This window comes from Danio rerio, chromosome 24 (genome assembly GCF_052040795.2).
Source record: "Danio rerio strain M-AB ecotype USA chromosome 24, GRCz13ab, whole genome shotgun sequence".
Lineage (NCBI taxonomy): Eukaryota > Metazoa > Chordata > Actinopteri > Cypriniformes > Danionidae > Danio > Danio rerio.
The window spans coordinates 12,681,333-12,697,196 of record NC_141044.1 but is presented as its reverse complement, the minus strand read 5'-3'; the positions used below and the strand labels follow the sequence as shown (position 1 = coordinate 12,697,196).

General features: G+C 36.1%; 1 protein-coding gene and 1 pseudogene across 2 annotated transcripts; both read right to left on the bottom strand.

Annotated features, from left to right (window-relative positions):
• Positions 1-244: 244 nt before the first annotated feature.
• LOC147831015 (uncharacterized) lies at positions 245-4,669 on the bottom strand. Its single transcript, XM_087308949.1, is given in 4 exon segments — positions 245-532; positions 2,201-2,360; positions 2,611-2,810; positions 4,624-4,669. Coding segments are annotated over 4 exon segments (555 nt in total). The 3' UTR covers positions 245-383.
• A 986-nt stretch (positions 4,670-5,655) lies between these two features.
• On the bottom strand, positions 5,656-7,544 carry LOC147837980 (uncharacterized; annotated as a pseudogene). Its single transcript, XR_015524805.1, has one exon. The product of XR_015524805.1 is annotated as an uncharacterized LOC147837980 (transcript).
• Between the last annotated feature and the right edge of the window lie 8,320 nt (positions 7,545-15,864).

Here is a 15,864-nt window from a genome sequence, read left to right as displayed (position 1 = left end):
CAAGCAAAAGGCTGATTGTGTGGACCAGAGCTGGGCCAGAGAAATTTTGCTATGTGGGCCATAACTGGCTCTCAACCGGACCAGATCAAGATAATATTTGGAACCAAAACTGAGCCATAATTAAACCATGTTAAGACTAGTCTTTAACCAGATAGCCCAAAAGTAAGCCACACCTAAGCCTAATCCACATGAACTAAAACTGCAGCCAAACTAAACCCTTCCCAGATCAAATCACAACAATGACTGTTCTGAACAATATTTATTATTTCACATTTAAGAAAACATGACAAAACAAGAAAAATCAGCATACTGTAAATCTTTAACATCAGAACACACAGCATTTTGCTCTCTTTTAAGTTGCAAATCCCATATAAGCAAGTTCTTTAACCAGTTTTCTCCTGATTCTCCTTTCGCTTTTGTCTCTCTTTCCTGCCACCATCCCTATCCGGGGCCAGATATAGCCATCTTTTGATGGTTGAGTCAATGTCTTTTTCTGAGGCTTCAGATGTCAGGCAGTTTCGTCTCACAGCCTCTGAAACAGATATGTAAATGTTTGAAATTAGCTTTTTTATCAACAGCTAATGTGGATATTGGATTTTAAAAAACAATTACATTAAAACTAAACCAGAACAAATTGACAGACATGCTTTTACAGCTATACAGACTTTTAATTGAAGCAAATAATTTTAGTAATATGGCTCCAGGAGGAATTCAGTCTAAGTTCCTTTTCACAAAGCTGTGTGCAATTTAATAATTAGATATATTTTGGCAGTGTTGTTTTAAATCTCTGTTTTGGTAAAATGCTAAATGCTATTCAACACTCTTTGTTTACCAGCAAATAAGGACAGTAAGGCTGCATTTACACTGCAGATCTTGATGGTCAATTTTGATTTTGTGACTGTCTGATTTATTTGCTGACTTATTTACATCGTTTTTTTTAAAGTGACTCATATCTGATTGTCTGCATTTACACAGCACACGGCAAAGATGCAATGACCAGGAAAAAAAAAAGAGCAGGCGGTGATTGACAGCTGATAATAAAAGAGCACCCTTTTCTCTATGCCTGTATTTAATGTGTTTACGGGGTTTCATTTTTTTTATTCTTTTTGACAAGTTACTATAGTTTATAACAGAAAAGTTCTCATTTGTCCATCTTCTTTTAATTTAGGCCTTTTTGAAGCAGTAGGCGTCTTAATGTAATGTCCATGGGAAAATTTATGCACGTGATGTATGCTCAAGGTTTGAGATTCTGCTGAAGTCTGTTCCAAAATGAAAGCATCTAACCTGATGTCATTCACTGTTTTTTAATGATAAGCGACTCGCATTGACAGGTGAAAATCCAATCTACCTGACACAAGGGCACGGATCAGATTCATATCAGAAAAACTTCCACATATGAACAAGGCCTGAATCTGATTTGAGTAAAATGTAATTTTATTTTTCATGTAATTTTTTCCTGTTTACAAGCCACATAGGAGAAAAAAAACGGAATTGAGTCACTTGAACTATGCAGTATAAATGCTGCCTATGGATCATGTGAATTATAGTGATATGTGTCTACAATTTATATTTAAACTGGTCAAAGCATGTATATACCTTATAAGAACGCCCTGGGTTTAGTTTTAATGGAGCCATCAATTACAGTCAGAGTGTAATTAGAGAGCTTTTTAAAGAATATTCACTGTATTTTCGTTGGTGTGTTTAAAAACTTTATTGGTTAGCTCAGTTTAAACATGGACATTTTTGTTATTTTGGCCTACTACATGTGAAAATATTGGAAAAAAACATTCTGTGACTTTATAATGCTACTGTACATTAAAATTGTACAATAAAGATCCAGTTGTTGACATTAATTTAACTAAATTCACAATTAAAGCAACAAAAGCTTTTATGCAGCTCATTTCAATATCCTGACAGTACTGTATGCTGTGGCAAAATTGTCAGTAATTAATCGCAAATCTCGTATCTACTGAAGGGTTAGTATTAGGGTTTGGTTCAGAGTAACTGTGTATAACCTTTGTTAATTTTTTATTTTAATTACAATAAGTGCATGTAAAATAAATAACTTTTTTTCTCTTCTCTTTCCTGCTCATCACTGTACCTCTAATGTCTTCCTCTTGGAACCTCAGTTAATCAAATTAATACAATTTGATTATTGTTAAAGACTTTAACCCCTTTTGTGGCATAAAGTTCAACTTACCAATAACAACATTTCGTAAATGTAAGCTCTGGAATCCAATCTTTCCATTGATTCCCCGCATGTTTATTTTTCTGGCTAAAGAGTTTGTCATCAGTCCATGCATAATTCTCCATATGCACTCATGAAGGTCCACCCCACCTTTGAGAGCCAATTTGTTTACCTAAAACCATTAATCATTATTTTTTAAGCAATGGTTTGAATAAATAATGAAACACTATGTATAATATAACTGACACTGGTAGTATTTTTTCTCTTACACAAAAATTTTATTTTTAAAAATGTTAAAAAAAAACAAGCATAAAAAGCAGGAGAGTGCTTTGGATGTGAGTGCGCTAAAAACATACGCGCTTGATTATGCATATCTGCATGGATATTGGCTTCATTGTTTATAATTTGATTTGCCAACATACCAACTGTTTCTGGAGGTCAGGATTACTACGTAGTTGTTCCTCAATGTCTTCCAGAGAACCAACATCTTTTATTGGCAGCAAGTTTCGATCCAGGACTGCCTCTGCCTCTTCAGTTGGTTTCATACTCTGCAGCGTCTTAAAGTTGATTCAAAGTTGGTCCATCATCATTTCCTGCTTTGTTAATATATTACGCAGAAGGGCTAGAAAAAACAACAAGAAAGATAAAATGTGTTTTTAATTTTTTTCTTTAATTAGGTAAATACTCCCCATTTGTTGGTATTACTATTTTCTAATAATTTCCAATGCAAGTTACAAGTTAACATGGCAAACTAAAAATCAGATAATCAGGTGGTTCTAGAGGATTGGTTAAAATTACAGCATCTTAACAAAACAATTTTAGATAATTTTAGATATTTAGAGTTTTTGGAAGCACAAACATACAAAGTTTTACATTTTTGTATAAGACTATAAAAACTGTACAGTGTTAAAACATACATTATGTTTATAACAAATATGTAGGGCTCTATATGGACAGTCCATGCGCAAAGTGCAAAGATTAGTGTTGATTTGTTTCAAAACTATTTCTAAATTCAGTTCTGATTTCCAGCAAACTAATAAATGAACAATAATAACGAAGTGCTCAAAAACCTGAGTTTTATCCTAAAACACATGCTGTGCCCCATATGGTCTAAAACCTGCAGGTTGGCAAATATAAGCTTGTTTTTAATAAAACAAATATAAATATGGATATAATAAATAATACTGCTAATAATAATAACATTATACTAAAGCAAATTGTTATAAATGAACTGAAAAAGCCTCCCGAGATGAAGAAGACATAAAAGCAGTGGTTTTTCATATTTATGTGGGCTAGAAAATAATATGTTTTGTAATATTTTAATCCTTTAATATCCTATATATCCTTATTATATCCTACATATATCCTTAATATTTTAATTCTTTTTCATGTGATATGAGATATTTGCGTATTGCTCTACATGTTGTGTGTATTAAGCAGTGTGTAAGCGAGGCAAAACTCTGCGCTGGACAATAGACCGGCTTTGTTCTGATCTATTGAAAAATCTACTAGTTTCTCAAAATAGCAACGTGCCAGCAATGCGCCTCAGAACGCCTTCCTTTTTTAGACCAGAACGCCTATGGGCGCACAAATGAGCGCTAATGCATTTGCTATTTAAACAGCGTAGCGGAAAACGTCAAAACGACTCTTGCGCCAAGCTGAAACTAGCAAACAACTATTGCATCGCCCCTTGCGCTACATTGCACCGGGTGTATGATAGGGCCCATAGTGTGACTCACCAGAGAAAAAGTACTAAATACAAACAACTACTATGAAAATCAATATACTCACATGTTTGCAGATTTGATGTCTGCTCTCTGGTCTGGGGTGGCTCAGTGTGCTTTGATGTGACTGTAGAAGGTGCAGAGTGGCTTTGTCCGTGAATCTTAGTGCTAACATGGCTTGATCTATGAATTTTACAGCCAACATGACTTGGTCTAGCCACCTCAGTGCTTGATGTGTGGATCTTATTGCTGTTATGCCTTGAAGATGACTTATTAGTTCCATGGTGCTGACTTGTGTGGAGCTTTTGGCTGTTGTGTCCTCTTGGGTAAAAGTGATCACTGCTATGGCCTCCGGAGTAGAGATTAGGACTGCTGCAGCCTCTTGAGTAAAGTTTAGGAGTGCTGTGCCCTTTTAAGTAAAGCTCAGGAGTACTATCATCACTTGGAAAAAGCTCAGGACTGCTGTGGCCTCTTTCATAGTCGTAAGAAGTGATGTGGCCCTTTAGGTGGTGGGAAGGAGTGGTTTGATTGAGTACTTGGAGCTTGGGGCTGCTTTGCTTTCCTGGTTCTAACTCATTAGTGTTGTCCTATCTAGCAATACTCCTAGCATTGGGCAATGAAAAGTTTCTGCACAAATGAAGAAAACATGTTTATTTATCAGCTGTGAAAAATTATCTTACAGTTTTTGTTTTAAATGCTGAGGCTTCTTACCTGTTTTGTGACTTTGTTCCTTCCACGCTGCCTTCCATGTCATCATAATGACAAACAGCAGTGATGCGGCCTGTTGGGTTGAACCCTGGACTGTTTTCCTTTACTGGGTTTACTGCTAAAGTTTTGTGCTGCTTGATGATTTTTGGAGCATTGGGCAATGAATATTTTCTACTCAAAGATACAAAAGATCTTAGCATTTCATCTAGCGCAATAAAATAAACTAATTACAATTAGCGAAAGGTTCTTACCCTTTTTTTTGACTTTTTTTCTTTCACAATGCTTTCTGTCTCTGAATCATCCTCCCCAGGCAATAGATTGTTTTTAGGCCTAAGTACATTCAGTAATTTCATAGTATAAAACTATTAGTAAATGTTGTTCATCACCCATTAAAATATGTGTTAATAAAAGAAAATAAAGAACGAAACACTAAAACATATTTGTCCCCTTACATTCTTTTTCTTTTAAAAGCACGTGGTTAGTTCCCCTCATCACTTCCAACATCAGTCTGTTCAACAGCTTGGGGTAATTTTCGTCTTGCTTCATTGTAGTCATCTGTGAGAGTAAGAAAGACAATTTTAAGTAATAAAAATCATTAGTTTAATCTGAAGGAAGAGGTGAAAGAATGTAACTTACGTGAAGTGAAGATAATTCTGGCCTTATGGGCTTTCCATTCGTCTCCAGGACAATCTTGCAATCTGACAGCTTTGGCTATATCAGTTTTATTTGGAGGCCACAAGCACTCTCCATTTTTAATCCAGATGGAAGGCACAACTTCTACCTCATTAGTTTTGTCAAAAACAACAATGTGAAACATCTAAAGAAAAATCAGAAACCCACAGAAACACTCTCTTAAGCCAACACAACTACTAAAAGGCCTGTTTTCCTTAATGCAATAGTGGAACAACAACAAATCGTTTTTCAAATGGTAGTCTTACAAACTTCTGGGGCTTTTGTCTAACTATGAAACATTTGATGTTAGTGGAAAGTTTGGAAACAACATAAATTCCCAGCTCTCTTGAGTCAATAGGATATGTAAAGAAGTGTTCCACCTGTTTATATTCATTGGCCACAATGTAAACTACTCCTTTTTCCTCAATAATGTTCTGGACTAACACCAACTTTTTGTCAATTTTCATACAACAATCTCTCTCTTTGACACTCACAACTACATCGTCTGTAGCTAGCACTTTATATTGACGAACTTGTGGCGAAAAGCATTCTGGCACTGGCCCATCCTTATGCTCACTTTCAGTTTTTCACTTGCCTCTTTTATATCAGCACTGGTGATATTTTCTATCTCTGATAATCTAAGTATCACCTGAGTTAAAGGATTTAGTGGCCCTCGAACCAACTTTTTCAGTTTTCCTAAGAATTTTTTAAAAGGAAATGCTGATATGAGGTCTAAATTGCCATGAAGTTTGACATCTTCATTAAGATGCACCAGACCATGAACATTGTAGACACAAAAAACTCCTCACCATAAAGCTGGCCAAAGTGTTTAATAAATGATATCAGCAGAGTTTTAGCAAAGTCATTCAACTCCATACAATATTCAGGACTTGCTAAAATGTACACACCTACTGACAATAGCATGAAATTGTCATAGATTTGAGGCTTTACAACACCCCTCAGCACAACCGGACCAGTGTACAAGAGGAATTGTTGAAATTCTGTGGCTTTCCATCTGCATCGTTCAAGCAGTGCACGTGGCCTTCGAGCAAACTCACTTGGAATGTAATTTCTCAGTGCAAGAAGTCTATCTGAAACCATGGACGCCTGACTACATGAAATACGACAGTGCAAGGGACCTGTGGTGCCAATCCACAAATCTAAGAGACACCTCATGACACCCAGACATACTAGGTGCATATAATCATACGGAAAACAAGTGATCATGTCAATGCCAACTTCTATAAAAGGTGATTGCTGGACATGGTGTTGTTCATCTGTTACTTGCCTAAAACTATCATCACTTCTGCACCTTGCATTGACCTCAGGAAATGTCATTCTATTTGATTTGCGGACGCCTGTTTGATGACATCAGAGGTGTAAAGTCACACAACGCTTGTCACATCCATGATAAGCGTTGTGTGACTTTACACCTCTGATGAAGGCTCGAGCTGGGGTGTCACACACAACAGAAACAACATTCAAAAAGAAGATTTTCTGCTTGAATAGAAACCCATCTTTCAACACTTTAAGCTCTTGAACCAGATCATTAAGATATTCAGTCAATGAATTTGGCTTAGAAGTACCACAAAACAGTCCTATCAACATTGGTTTCTTGGTGTATCCTTGCAACAAACCCAGTATTGGCCAGAACTGTACACTAGTACTCTTGAAGATAGGTAGCCCATCAAAATTCAGCTGCAATTTAAAAACATGTTTGTCTGGCAGAGTGGACCAAATTAAATCTAGAAATTTCTGAATAGAATTCAGAATACCACTATAATGAAACAAGCCACTAGCAACACTGGTAATGTTGTAGCTTGTTTTTGTTTTCAGCAAGGTTCATCCATCCTTTGGCAGAGGGGAATGATAGATTTTGAGAATGCTGAGAAGCGCTGTTAAAGCTATTAGAGATATTCCAAATTCAATTGCCCAGTCTGCCACAGAACTTTGCAAATCACCACCCATCTCACTACACTGTTCTCCAAGATCAGGCAGATCTTCAATAGAAGCTGCAGTCTTTTCATACACTTCTTTATCCTGAATGTCATAAACTAAATCCTCATCACTTTCATCACCATTTTGCATGTCAGATTCCTCCAAATCATCAACATCAATATTTGACTCGTCATTTATGTTTCCTTCCCTATGGTGCTCATTTGACATCTCTTTACTGACTAGCCTTAATGCCCTTCTTCTTGAATTGCCCCATCATTGTACATCCAAGTCTTTTCCATACCGTGGCTTTACTCTGGTCTTTTGTACCACCTGAAACAAAACAAAATAGAACATTACACAAAAATGCACACACACCAAACAAAAACGATCAAGAAAATCAGAAGTGAATGGATGAGATAACAAGATGCTTGTACATTTTAATATTTAGTTTTAATTTGAAATTAAAGAAGCTGAAGCAGGAAAATGCAGCCCTTAGTTTTTATTTATAAACTAACTAAACAATGTATAAAGACATATTTTTTCCTTTTTATTTAATTAAAAAAATGAAAAACAACCAAAACACTCATTTGCGGTCATTACATAATTTGTCAAAGAAAAATTAGATGGAGCAAGCACAGTTTATAAAATTAATGAGTGACACAATAGAATCCTTAATCTAGAAAAAAGCAAGCACACACATACAATTTAATTCAAATGTTTGAAGTCCAAAACTAATTATCAGCCTTTTCTCATTACTCAATAACTACATTTAGTCAAACTAGGGCTGCACAATAACAAAAAAAAAAAAATTATTATAATCACGATTAATTTGTTAAAAATGTTAATCACGATTAAAAAATGATGATTATTTCTTTATATATATTTTATAGTTGTGTTTTCTTATAGTTGTGGCTGTGATATATACATACAGTTGAAGTCAGAATTATTAGCACCCTTTGAATTTTTTTCTACTTTTTTAAATATTTTCAAAATGATATTTAACAGAGTAAGGAAATGTTCACAGTATATCTGAAAACATTTGTTCTTCTGGAGAAAGTCTTAGTTGTTCAATTTCAGCTAAAATAAAAGCAGTTTTTAATTTTTTAAACACCATTTTAGGGACAAAATTATTAGCCCCTTTAAGCTCAATTTTTCCTCGATAGTCTACAGAACAAACCATCGTTACACAATAACTTGCCTAATTATCCTAACTTGCCTAGTTAACCTAATTAACCTAGTTAAGCCTTTAAACGTCACCTTAAGCTGTATAAAAGTGTCTTGAAAAACAACTAATCAAATATTATTTACTGTCATCATGACAAAGAGAAAATAAATCAGCTATTAGAAATTAGTTATTATTACTATGTCTGTAGTGTATAAGTGTGTGTGAATGGTTCCCAGAGATGGGTTGCGGCTGGAAGGGCATCCGCTGCATAAAAACTTGCTGGAAAAGTTGGTGGTTCATTCCACTGTGGTGACCCTAGATTAATAAAGAGACTAAGCCGACAAGAAAATGAATGAATGAATATTAAACTTCACAGCCACAACTATAAAAAAAAAACACAACTTGTAAAAAACTGGGTGGGGATTAGATTTCAATTTCTTGTCCAATTTCTGCATGCACATTTTTTTCACTCGCTACTCTGCCAGGAACTTCACCGCTGGAGAGCACTTTCAATAATAATCTAAACTTTTGTTTAGAGATGGACTGCAAATTGTACTCAAAAGAGTGACTACATGTGGTGAAGAACGATGGCAAAGCTAAGTGCAATTATTGTAATAAACTAGTAAGTTAGAAAGCAGAGTGTCGTGACCAACATGACAAAGTATCTGCAGTAGGCATGGGACGATAACTGTTTTCAAGTTATACAGTGGTTTGGAAAACTAAAGGTTTTAAAACTGCCAAAAAAAATTTCTGCAATACCATTCCTAAGGTATGAATTGTTTTTGAAACTAATTAAGACGGCAGAAGTCAATGATTTATTTTAATTATTTAGCCTGACATGTTTACTGCTCCAAAATTGTATAAATGTTTCTCAAGATATATTGTGTTCAAATGGGAAAAAGTTTTGTTTTTTACCCAGACATTTAAAGAGATTATATTTTAGAGCAGTAATCACAATAATGTGATACATTAAAATTTTTTATCCAAGGTTATCATAACGCCAGAATCTTATACCGGCCCATGCCTAATTGGTTGGTTACTTCACAAATATTGAATAAAATAAAATGTTGTGTTGGTTCATTGTGCATCCGCCGGGTGCAACCAAGTTGTGCATTTAGTTGAACTTTTTGGGCGTGCTGAGCAGTTCGGTGTTAGTTTTATTTAAATATTTTGAGGTGGAACTAAACAGCGCATTTTCTCCACCTTTTTCTATAAACATTTCTTGGTTTTTATAATGTAAAATCGCGATTTTTAATTATTGATTGGTGGCCACAAATTTAGTTCTCATGAAAATAATACAATTAATCGTGCAGCCCTAAGTCAAACTGTTATTCTGTTTGTTTTTTTTTTTTTGTGTTTTTACTGTTATTGACAAGCACATTTTTTTAAAAACATTATTAGAAAAATTAACTCTTGTATTTGTTGCTATTAGTTTTTCCTACTATGAAAGTCAAATATATGTTTTCTGCTTTTTTCAAAACATTTTATTTGGTGTTTAATAAAAAAAAATAAAAAAAATTATAAAGATTTGGAACCATTTGAGGAGAGTAATTGTACACTAATTAAGCATATTTCCTCATAATTTAGGCTTTTTTGTTCATAATACAAATATAATACATGAAAGATCTCCCTTTCCAATGCATGCATGCATGCGTGCGTGCGTGCGTGCTGGAGAGGGGTGTGATTTTAGAATACATTTTGAATCATTCCAAGTGATCATTATGTTTTTGCTTGAAATGCCCTTCATCTCTCGCTTTATTACGTAAACAGCAACTTTGCAAGGGCTATGGGTTAACATCACAGCGCGAAAATGGTCCAACTTTTAATGACATAATCTCAGTAACGTTCGATAAGGATAAACAAAACGAATAAATATCCTTAAATTGTGTGATGCCGTTTTCTGTTAATTTACATATTATTTTGGAGTTTATTTATCATGATGTGCCACTTAACATGAGATAAATTAACTTTAGCTAACGTTAAAGAATATTTATCGAGCTTATGGGTATACACTGACAACCACGCCGATGACATTTACATTTCCGACGATGAAACTGATAACTGATCTGAAACAATATATTAGAAATCCAATTATTACTTACCAAAATGCCTTGCTCCAGTTAGATCCATGACCGTTTGTGAAGTGTGTACAAGCGGCTGCCCGTCCAATGGTCATGACTGCAATATCATATTGATAAACCCATAAAGCATTGCGCATTAGGCGCGCTACGGGCGCGCTTTTACTCAAAGCAACCTGATTGGTAGATTTGGATTTTTGAATTTTTTCTGGTGTTTGTGCATGAGACAAGCAGCACAAAAACAATTGACTTAACATTTTAACACTCCTGTTTGTATGGTATATCATCATTGGTTAATAATAATATAATTAGCAAAATAATAATTTGAATAATAAAAAAAATATGTAATGTAGGGTAAATTTAGTTGCAACATACAAGAAAGGAATAGATTAATTCAAATAATTCAATCTTGATTGTTTCCTAGATTAAAATAAAGGCATTAGAAGATGCAAGCGGAAGATGGAATGACTGCGTATTGAAATATTTTTTTACTCGAAAAAATATTTTTATGTATTTTAAATGTGGTACCAGAAAGGCCAACCTTATGTGGGCCACAGATCAGTTTTGAACATCTGGGCCAAATACTACATTTGACATCTGGCCCATGTCTTGTCTGCCGCCTTCAAGACGGTGCCACCTCTGCCAAACCTGAACCATGTTTGGCCCACATGCTGTATGCCAGTGCCAGATGAATGCCTGATGTGCCAGATTTGTGCCAAATCTGGGCCAGAATTCTTTACTACCTGGGAAGCACACAGTATGCACTAGTGTCCGAACTCACATCAAACGCAGTAATGCAAGGTCGATAGGCTGGTGGCTGGCAATCAAGGATCGTAATAGCAGGCATGGGTCAGAGTAGCATTATGTCTGATTTCTTGGCAATTAATGGAAGAGACTGTGCAAGTTATGAAAACATCAACCTCAAGTCAACCTGCATTCTCAACCTGCATTCTCCCCACATCATTCTTCAAAACGATGTTTACCTGTTTAGAAATGGATCTTCTAAAAGTGGTAAATGCTTCTCTTCTATCAGGGATTTTTCCAAACTCACTTAAAACTGTAGTTGTTAAACCCCTCTTGAAGAAGAGCAACCTGGATAACACCCTATTGAGCAATTACAGACCAATCTCAAATCTCCCTTTTATTGGCAAAATCATTGAAAAAGTTGCTTTCAACCAGGTTAACAAGTTTTTAAACTTGAAGGGGTGTTTAGACAATTTTCAATCTGGTTTCAGAGCACATCACAGTACAGAGAGTGCTCTTAAAAAGATAATCAATGATATCCGCCTAAATACAGATTCAGGCAAGCTAACAGTGCTGGTACTGCTCGATTTCAGAGCTGCATTTGACACTGTCGATCACAGCATACTTCTGGTTGGGCTGTCTGGCACGGTCCTCAAATAGTTTAGATCTTACCTTGAAGGAAGAGGTTACCATGCCAGTATAGGTGACCACAGGTCAAGGTGGACACCAATGACATGTGGAGTCCCACAAGGCTCGATTCTGGCACCTCTCTTGTTCAACCTTTACATGCTCCATCTGAGCCAAATAATAAAAAAGAACCAAATCTCCTACCACAGCTATGCTGATGACACTCAGATCTACCTAGCCTTACTGCCTAATGACTACAGCCCCATTGACACCCTCTGCCAATGCATTGATGAAATTAACAGTTGGATGTGCCAAAACTTTCTTCAGTTAAACAAAGAGAAAACTGAAGTCATTGCGTTTGGGAACAGAGATGAGGTTCTCAAGGTGAATGTGTACCTTGGCTTTATGGGTCAAACAACAAAAAATAAGGTCAAGAATCTTGGTGTGACTCTGGAGTCAGATCTGAGTTTCAATAGTCATGTAAGTTAATAAATCAGCATACTATCATCTCAAAAAATTTGCAAGAATCAGATGCTTTGTTTCCAGTGAAGACTTAGAGAAACTTGTTCATGCTTTTATCAGCACTAGGGTGGATTACTGTAATGGACTCCTCACTGGCCTTCGTAAAAAGACAGTCAGACAGTTGCAACTCATCCAGAATGCTGCAGCCAGAATTCTGACCAGAACCAGAAAATCAGAACACATCACACCTGTCCTCAGGTCTTTACACTGGCTGCCAGTTACATTCAGAATAGACTTTAAAGTATTATTACTTGTCTATAAATCACTAAATGCTGCTGGAATTAGCAACCAGAAATGATCAGATGTGCTCCAACATTAGGCACATTCAAATCAACACTGAAAACACATCTGTTGAGCTGTGCCTTTACTAAATGAGCACTGTGCTGCGTCCGACAGATCGCACTATTATGTTTTTCTCTTCTTCTTCATTCTTTTATATCACATTTTACCTGTTTTTACCTTTTTTATTATTTATATTATTTGTTTTTATTTTTATTTTACTTGTTTCTTTTATTCTTGTTTATGTAAAGCACTTTGAATTGCCACTGTGTATAAAATGTGTTATATAAATAAACTTGCCTTGCCTTGCCTTGCCTTCCAACCAGTGTCTCCACTCCTCCATGGCTGCCTTTATGGCGAGAAGTTCACGATTACCCACATCCTAGTTTCTTTCAGCAGAATTGAGTTTGCGTAAGAAGGCGCAAGGATGGAGTTTCTTTGAGTTGTCTTGTTTCTGGGATAGTACGGCTTCAATGCCAGTGTTGGATGTGTCAATTTTAAGGGTGAATGGCAAATTAGGATCAGGTTGGCAGAGGATTGGGGCAGAGTAGAAAAGGGATTTGAGGTGGTTGAATGCCCAATTTGCGTTATTGCTCCAACTTAATCGGGTCCTGCCTCCTCGGACCTTGGAAGTGAGCGGGGAGGCTACTGTACTGAAATTTCTTATAAACCTTCGCTAGAAGTTTGCAAATCCCAGGAAACGTTGTAGCTCCTTTACAGTCTTGGGTTTGGGCCAGTTAATGACTGTATCCACCTTCCTCTCAACCATAGCCACGCCCTCTCCGCTGATAATATAGCCTAGGAACGAGATACAGGTCTGGTAAAACTCACACTTGGATAACTTAGCGTATAATTGATTCTCTATGAGCCTCTTCAAGACCGCTTTGACATGGTTGGTGTGCTCTTCAAGGGAATTGGAATAGAAATCTAAATCTAAATACCTCGTTTATGAAAGCCTGGAAGATGGAAGGACTGTTTGCTAGGCCGAAGGGCATAACCAAATATTCATAGTGACCATTTACAGTAGAAAAGCTAGTCTTCCATTCGTCCCCTTGCCTTATTCTGATGAGGTTATAAGTAGGCTTTCCACTATAGACGGTGTAGATGGTGATACCGGTTTTTAGACACAACACCGGCGACATCACTTTGCCACCGTGACACCTTCTCCACATTTGTTTTTTTAAGTATTCTTTTTTTTTTCATATTTATTTGAATTAAATGGGAAACATAATTCTAAATAATTTACTTAAGATGAGAGCATGCACTATAATTATCATCTGAACATAGCTACAATGCGTCATATTTCATTTATCACATGAAGAGAACGAGAGGAGTCAAATTTACAGAAAGAGGATGGCAGACAATTAAGTGTCAAAACGCAATGCAAAAGCGCCTGTTTGGCAATATTTTGGGTTCAAACCAAATGCAAAAAGAGAACCTGAAGACGGTAATGAGGCAATCTGCAAACTTTGCCTGACAAAATTGGCAGCAGTTGGAGGAAACACAACTAATTTATACATGCACTTTCAGCACACGTACTTGATGTTCAACTATGGGTGGGTCGCGGGTAGATAAGATCAATAGCCATAAATACTCAACGCATACTCTCATTTGGTCACGTGACCATCATCTTACAATGTTTAATAATACATTATCTTTTTTTTAATTAAAACAAGAGTGATTAAGCAATCACGCGCCATTTATAAGCCAACTGCAGAAAAACAAAGCAACTATCGCGGTAACAACTTTTTCTGAAGTTCAGCTGTACTTTTTTGCACTTAATCATTATGCGTTTAATGTTAAAAAAATCCATAAAGAATAGGCCAACAAGAGTGTAGGCTAACCTGTGAGTGCACGCGTCTTTTATCACTGAGGACGATCTCTTCAAAAACCGAAAGTTGCTTCGTCTGTCAGGCGGTATTTCGGCTTTTAATAAATGAAGTTTATTTAGATGAGCCTATATTAAAAATTGCAATATCATCTTTCTCTCGCTGTCATCCAGACACAGACGCCTAACGAGTCAAGTCGCAAAACTGAGACTGGTGCAGCTGACAGGTAGAATAGCTGAAGCCTTTGCTAAATCTGTCTAAATACAGCACTGAAATTAACAGGCATAAATGTCTTTGGGCCAGAAAGTCTATATCTATAAGTCTATATATATATATATATATATATATATATATATATATATATATATCTTTATCTGTCAAAACGCAATTGGAGCCAATGTTATGGAGGAGCTGTGTAGCCTATAAATTATATTATTTTTAATAAAATGAAAACCAAAATAAACTATTCATTGCATTTTTCGTTTGATAAAAATATACGTAAATGAAAAAAATCAAAGGGTGGCTAATTTGTAGTAATGTGTTTTAATATTAATAAAAATATGCTCTGCTTATTTAAGCTTAACGGTTAGCCTATACGCCGCCAATATAGGCAAGCCATTCAAAAAATATTATTTTACTGTGTACTGGGTTATAATGTATATTTTACAATAAAAACGAAAAGTAGCATGTCAAGCTGTCATTTAAAACATGCAATTCATAACACACCAGAGCTGTAGACCTACAGTCTGTGCAGTCCGTAAACTTACAGGGTGGTGTTGGTCACTGCGCACCACGTTATTTAATTCTAACATCTCTGAGGGAGATTATGTTACCCAATAGACAACATTACTTGAGGGATTTTAAAAATAAAAGGTATTTCAAAAAAAGGAACAACACGCAAATTGGCAACAAATAAAATTAATAATAAAAATCTTGCCCGTGTATGCTGTGTATTCCGCCACTGACAGTGACAGAGCTCAAAGCTGGTATCGTTATAACCAAAAGCAAGATCATATCATTATAAATATTCCATAACAATACTTATTGAAATATTTATATAGCTGTTGTAAATGAGGGCGATGCCAATCCTCTCATGCACCACCAGAGGGAGCCATCGCCCGAATTCTAATTCGACTCACGGACTCAAATTCCCTTAAGCCCTTCTACCAGTCAGTGATTGCGGTCCAAGTGCCTCTCATCATCCCAGCGCATATATACCACACTCACGCTCTGGTTCAATGCGAAGTCTTGATTTGCCCTGCAGTCATCACCGAGCCTTTTCCACATTGTTTCTCTGATTAATTTGTGTTCTGACCCTTTGTTAGACTGAACGACTACGAAAGAAATCTGCCTGCCCCGAACTCTAGCATGTTATTCTGACCAAGTAAGA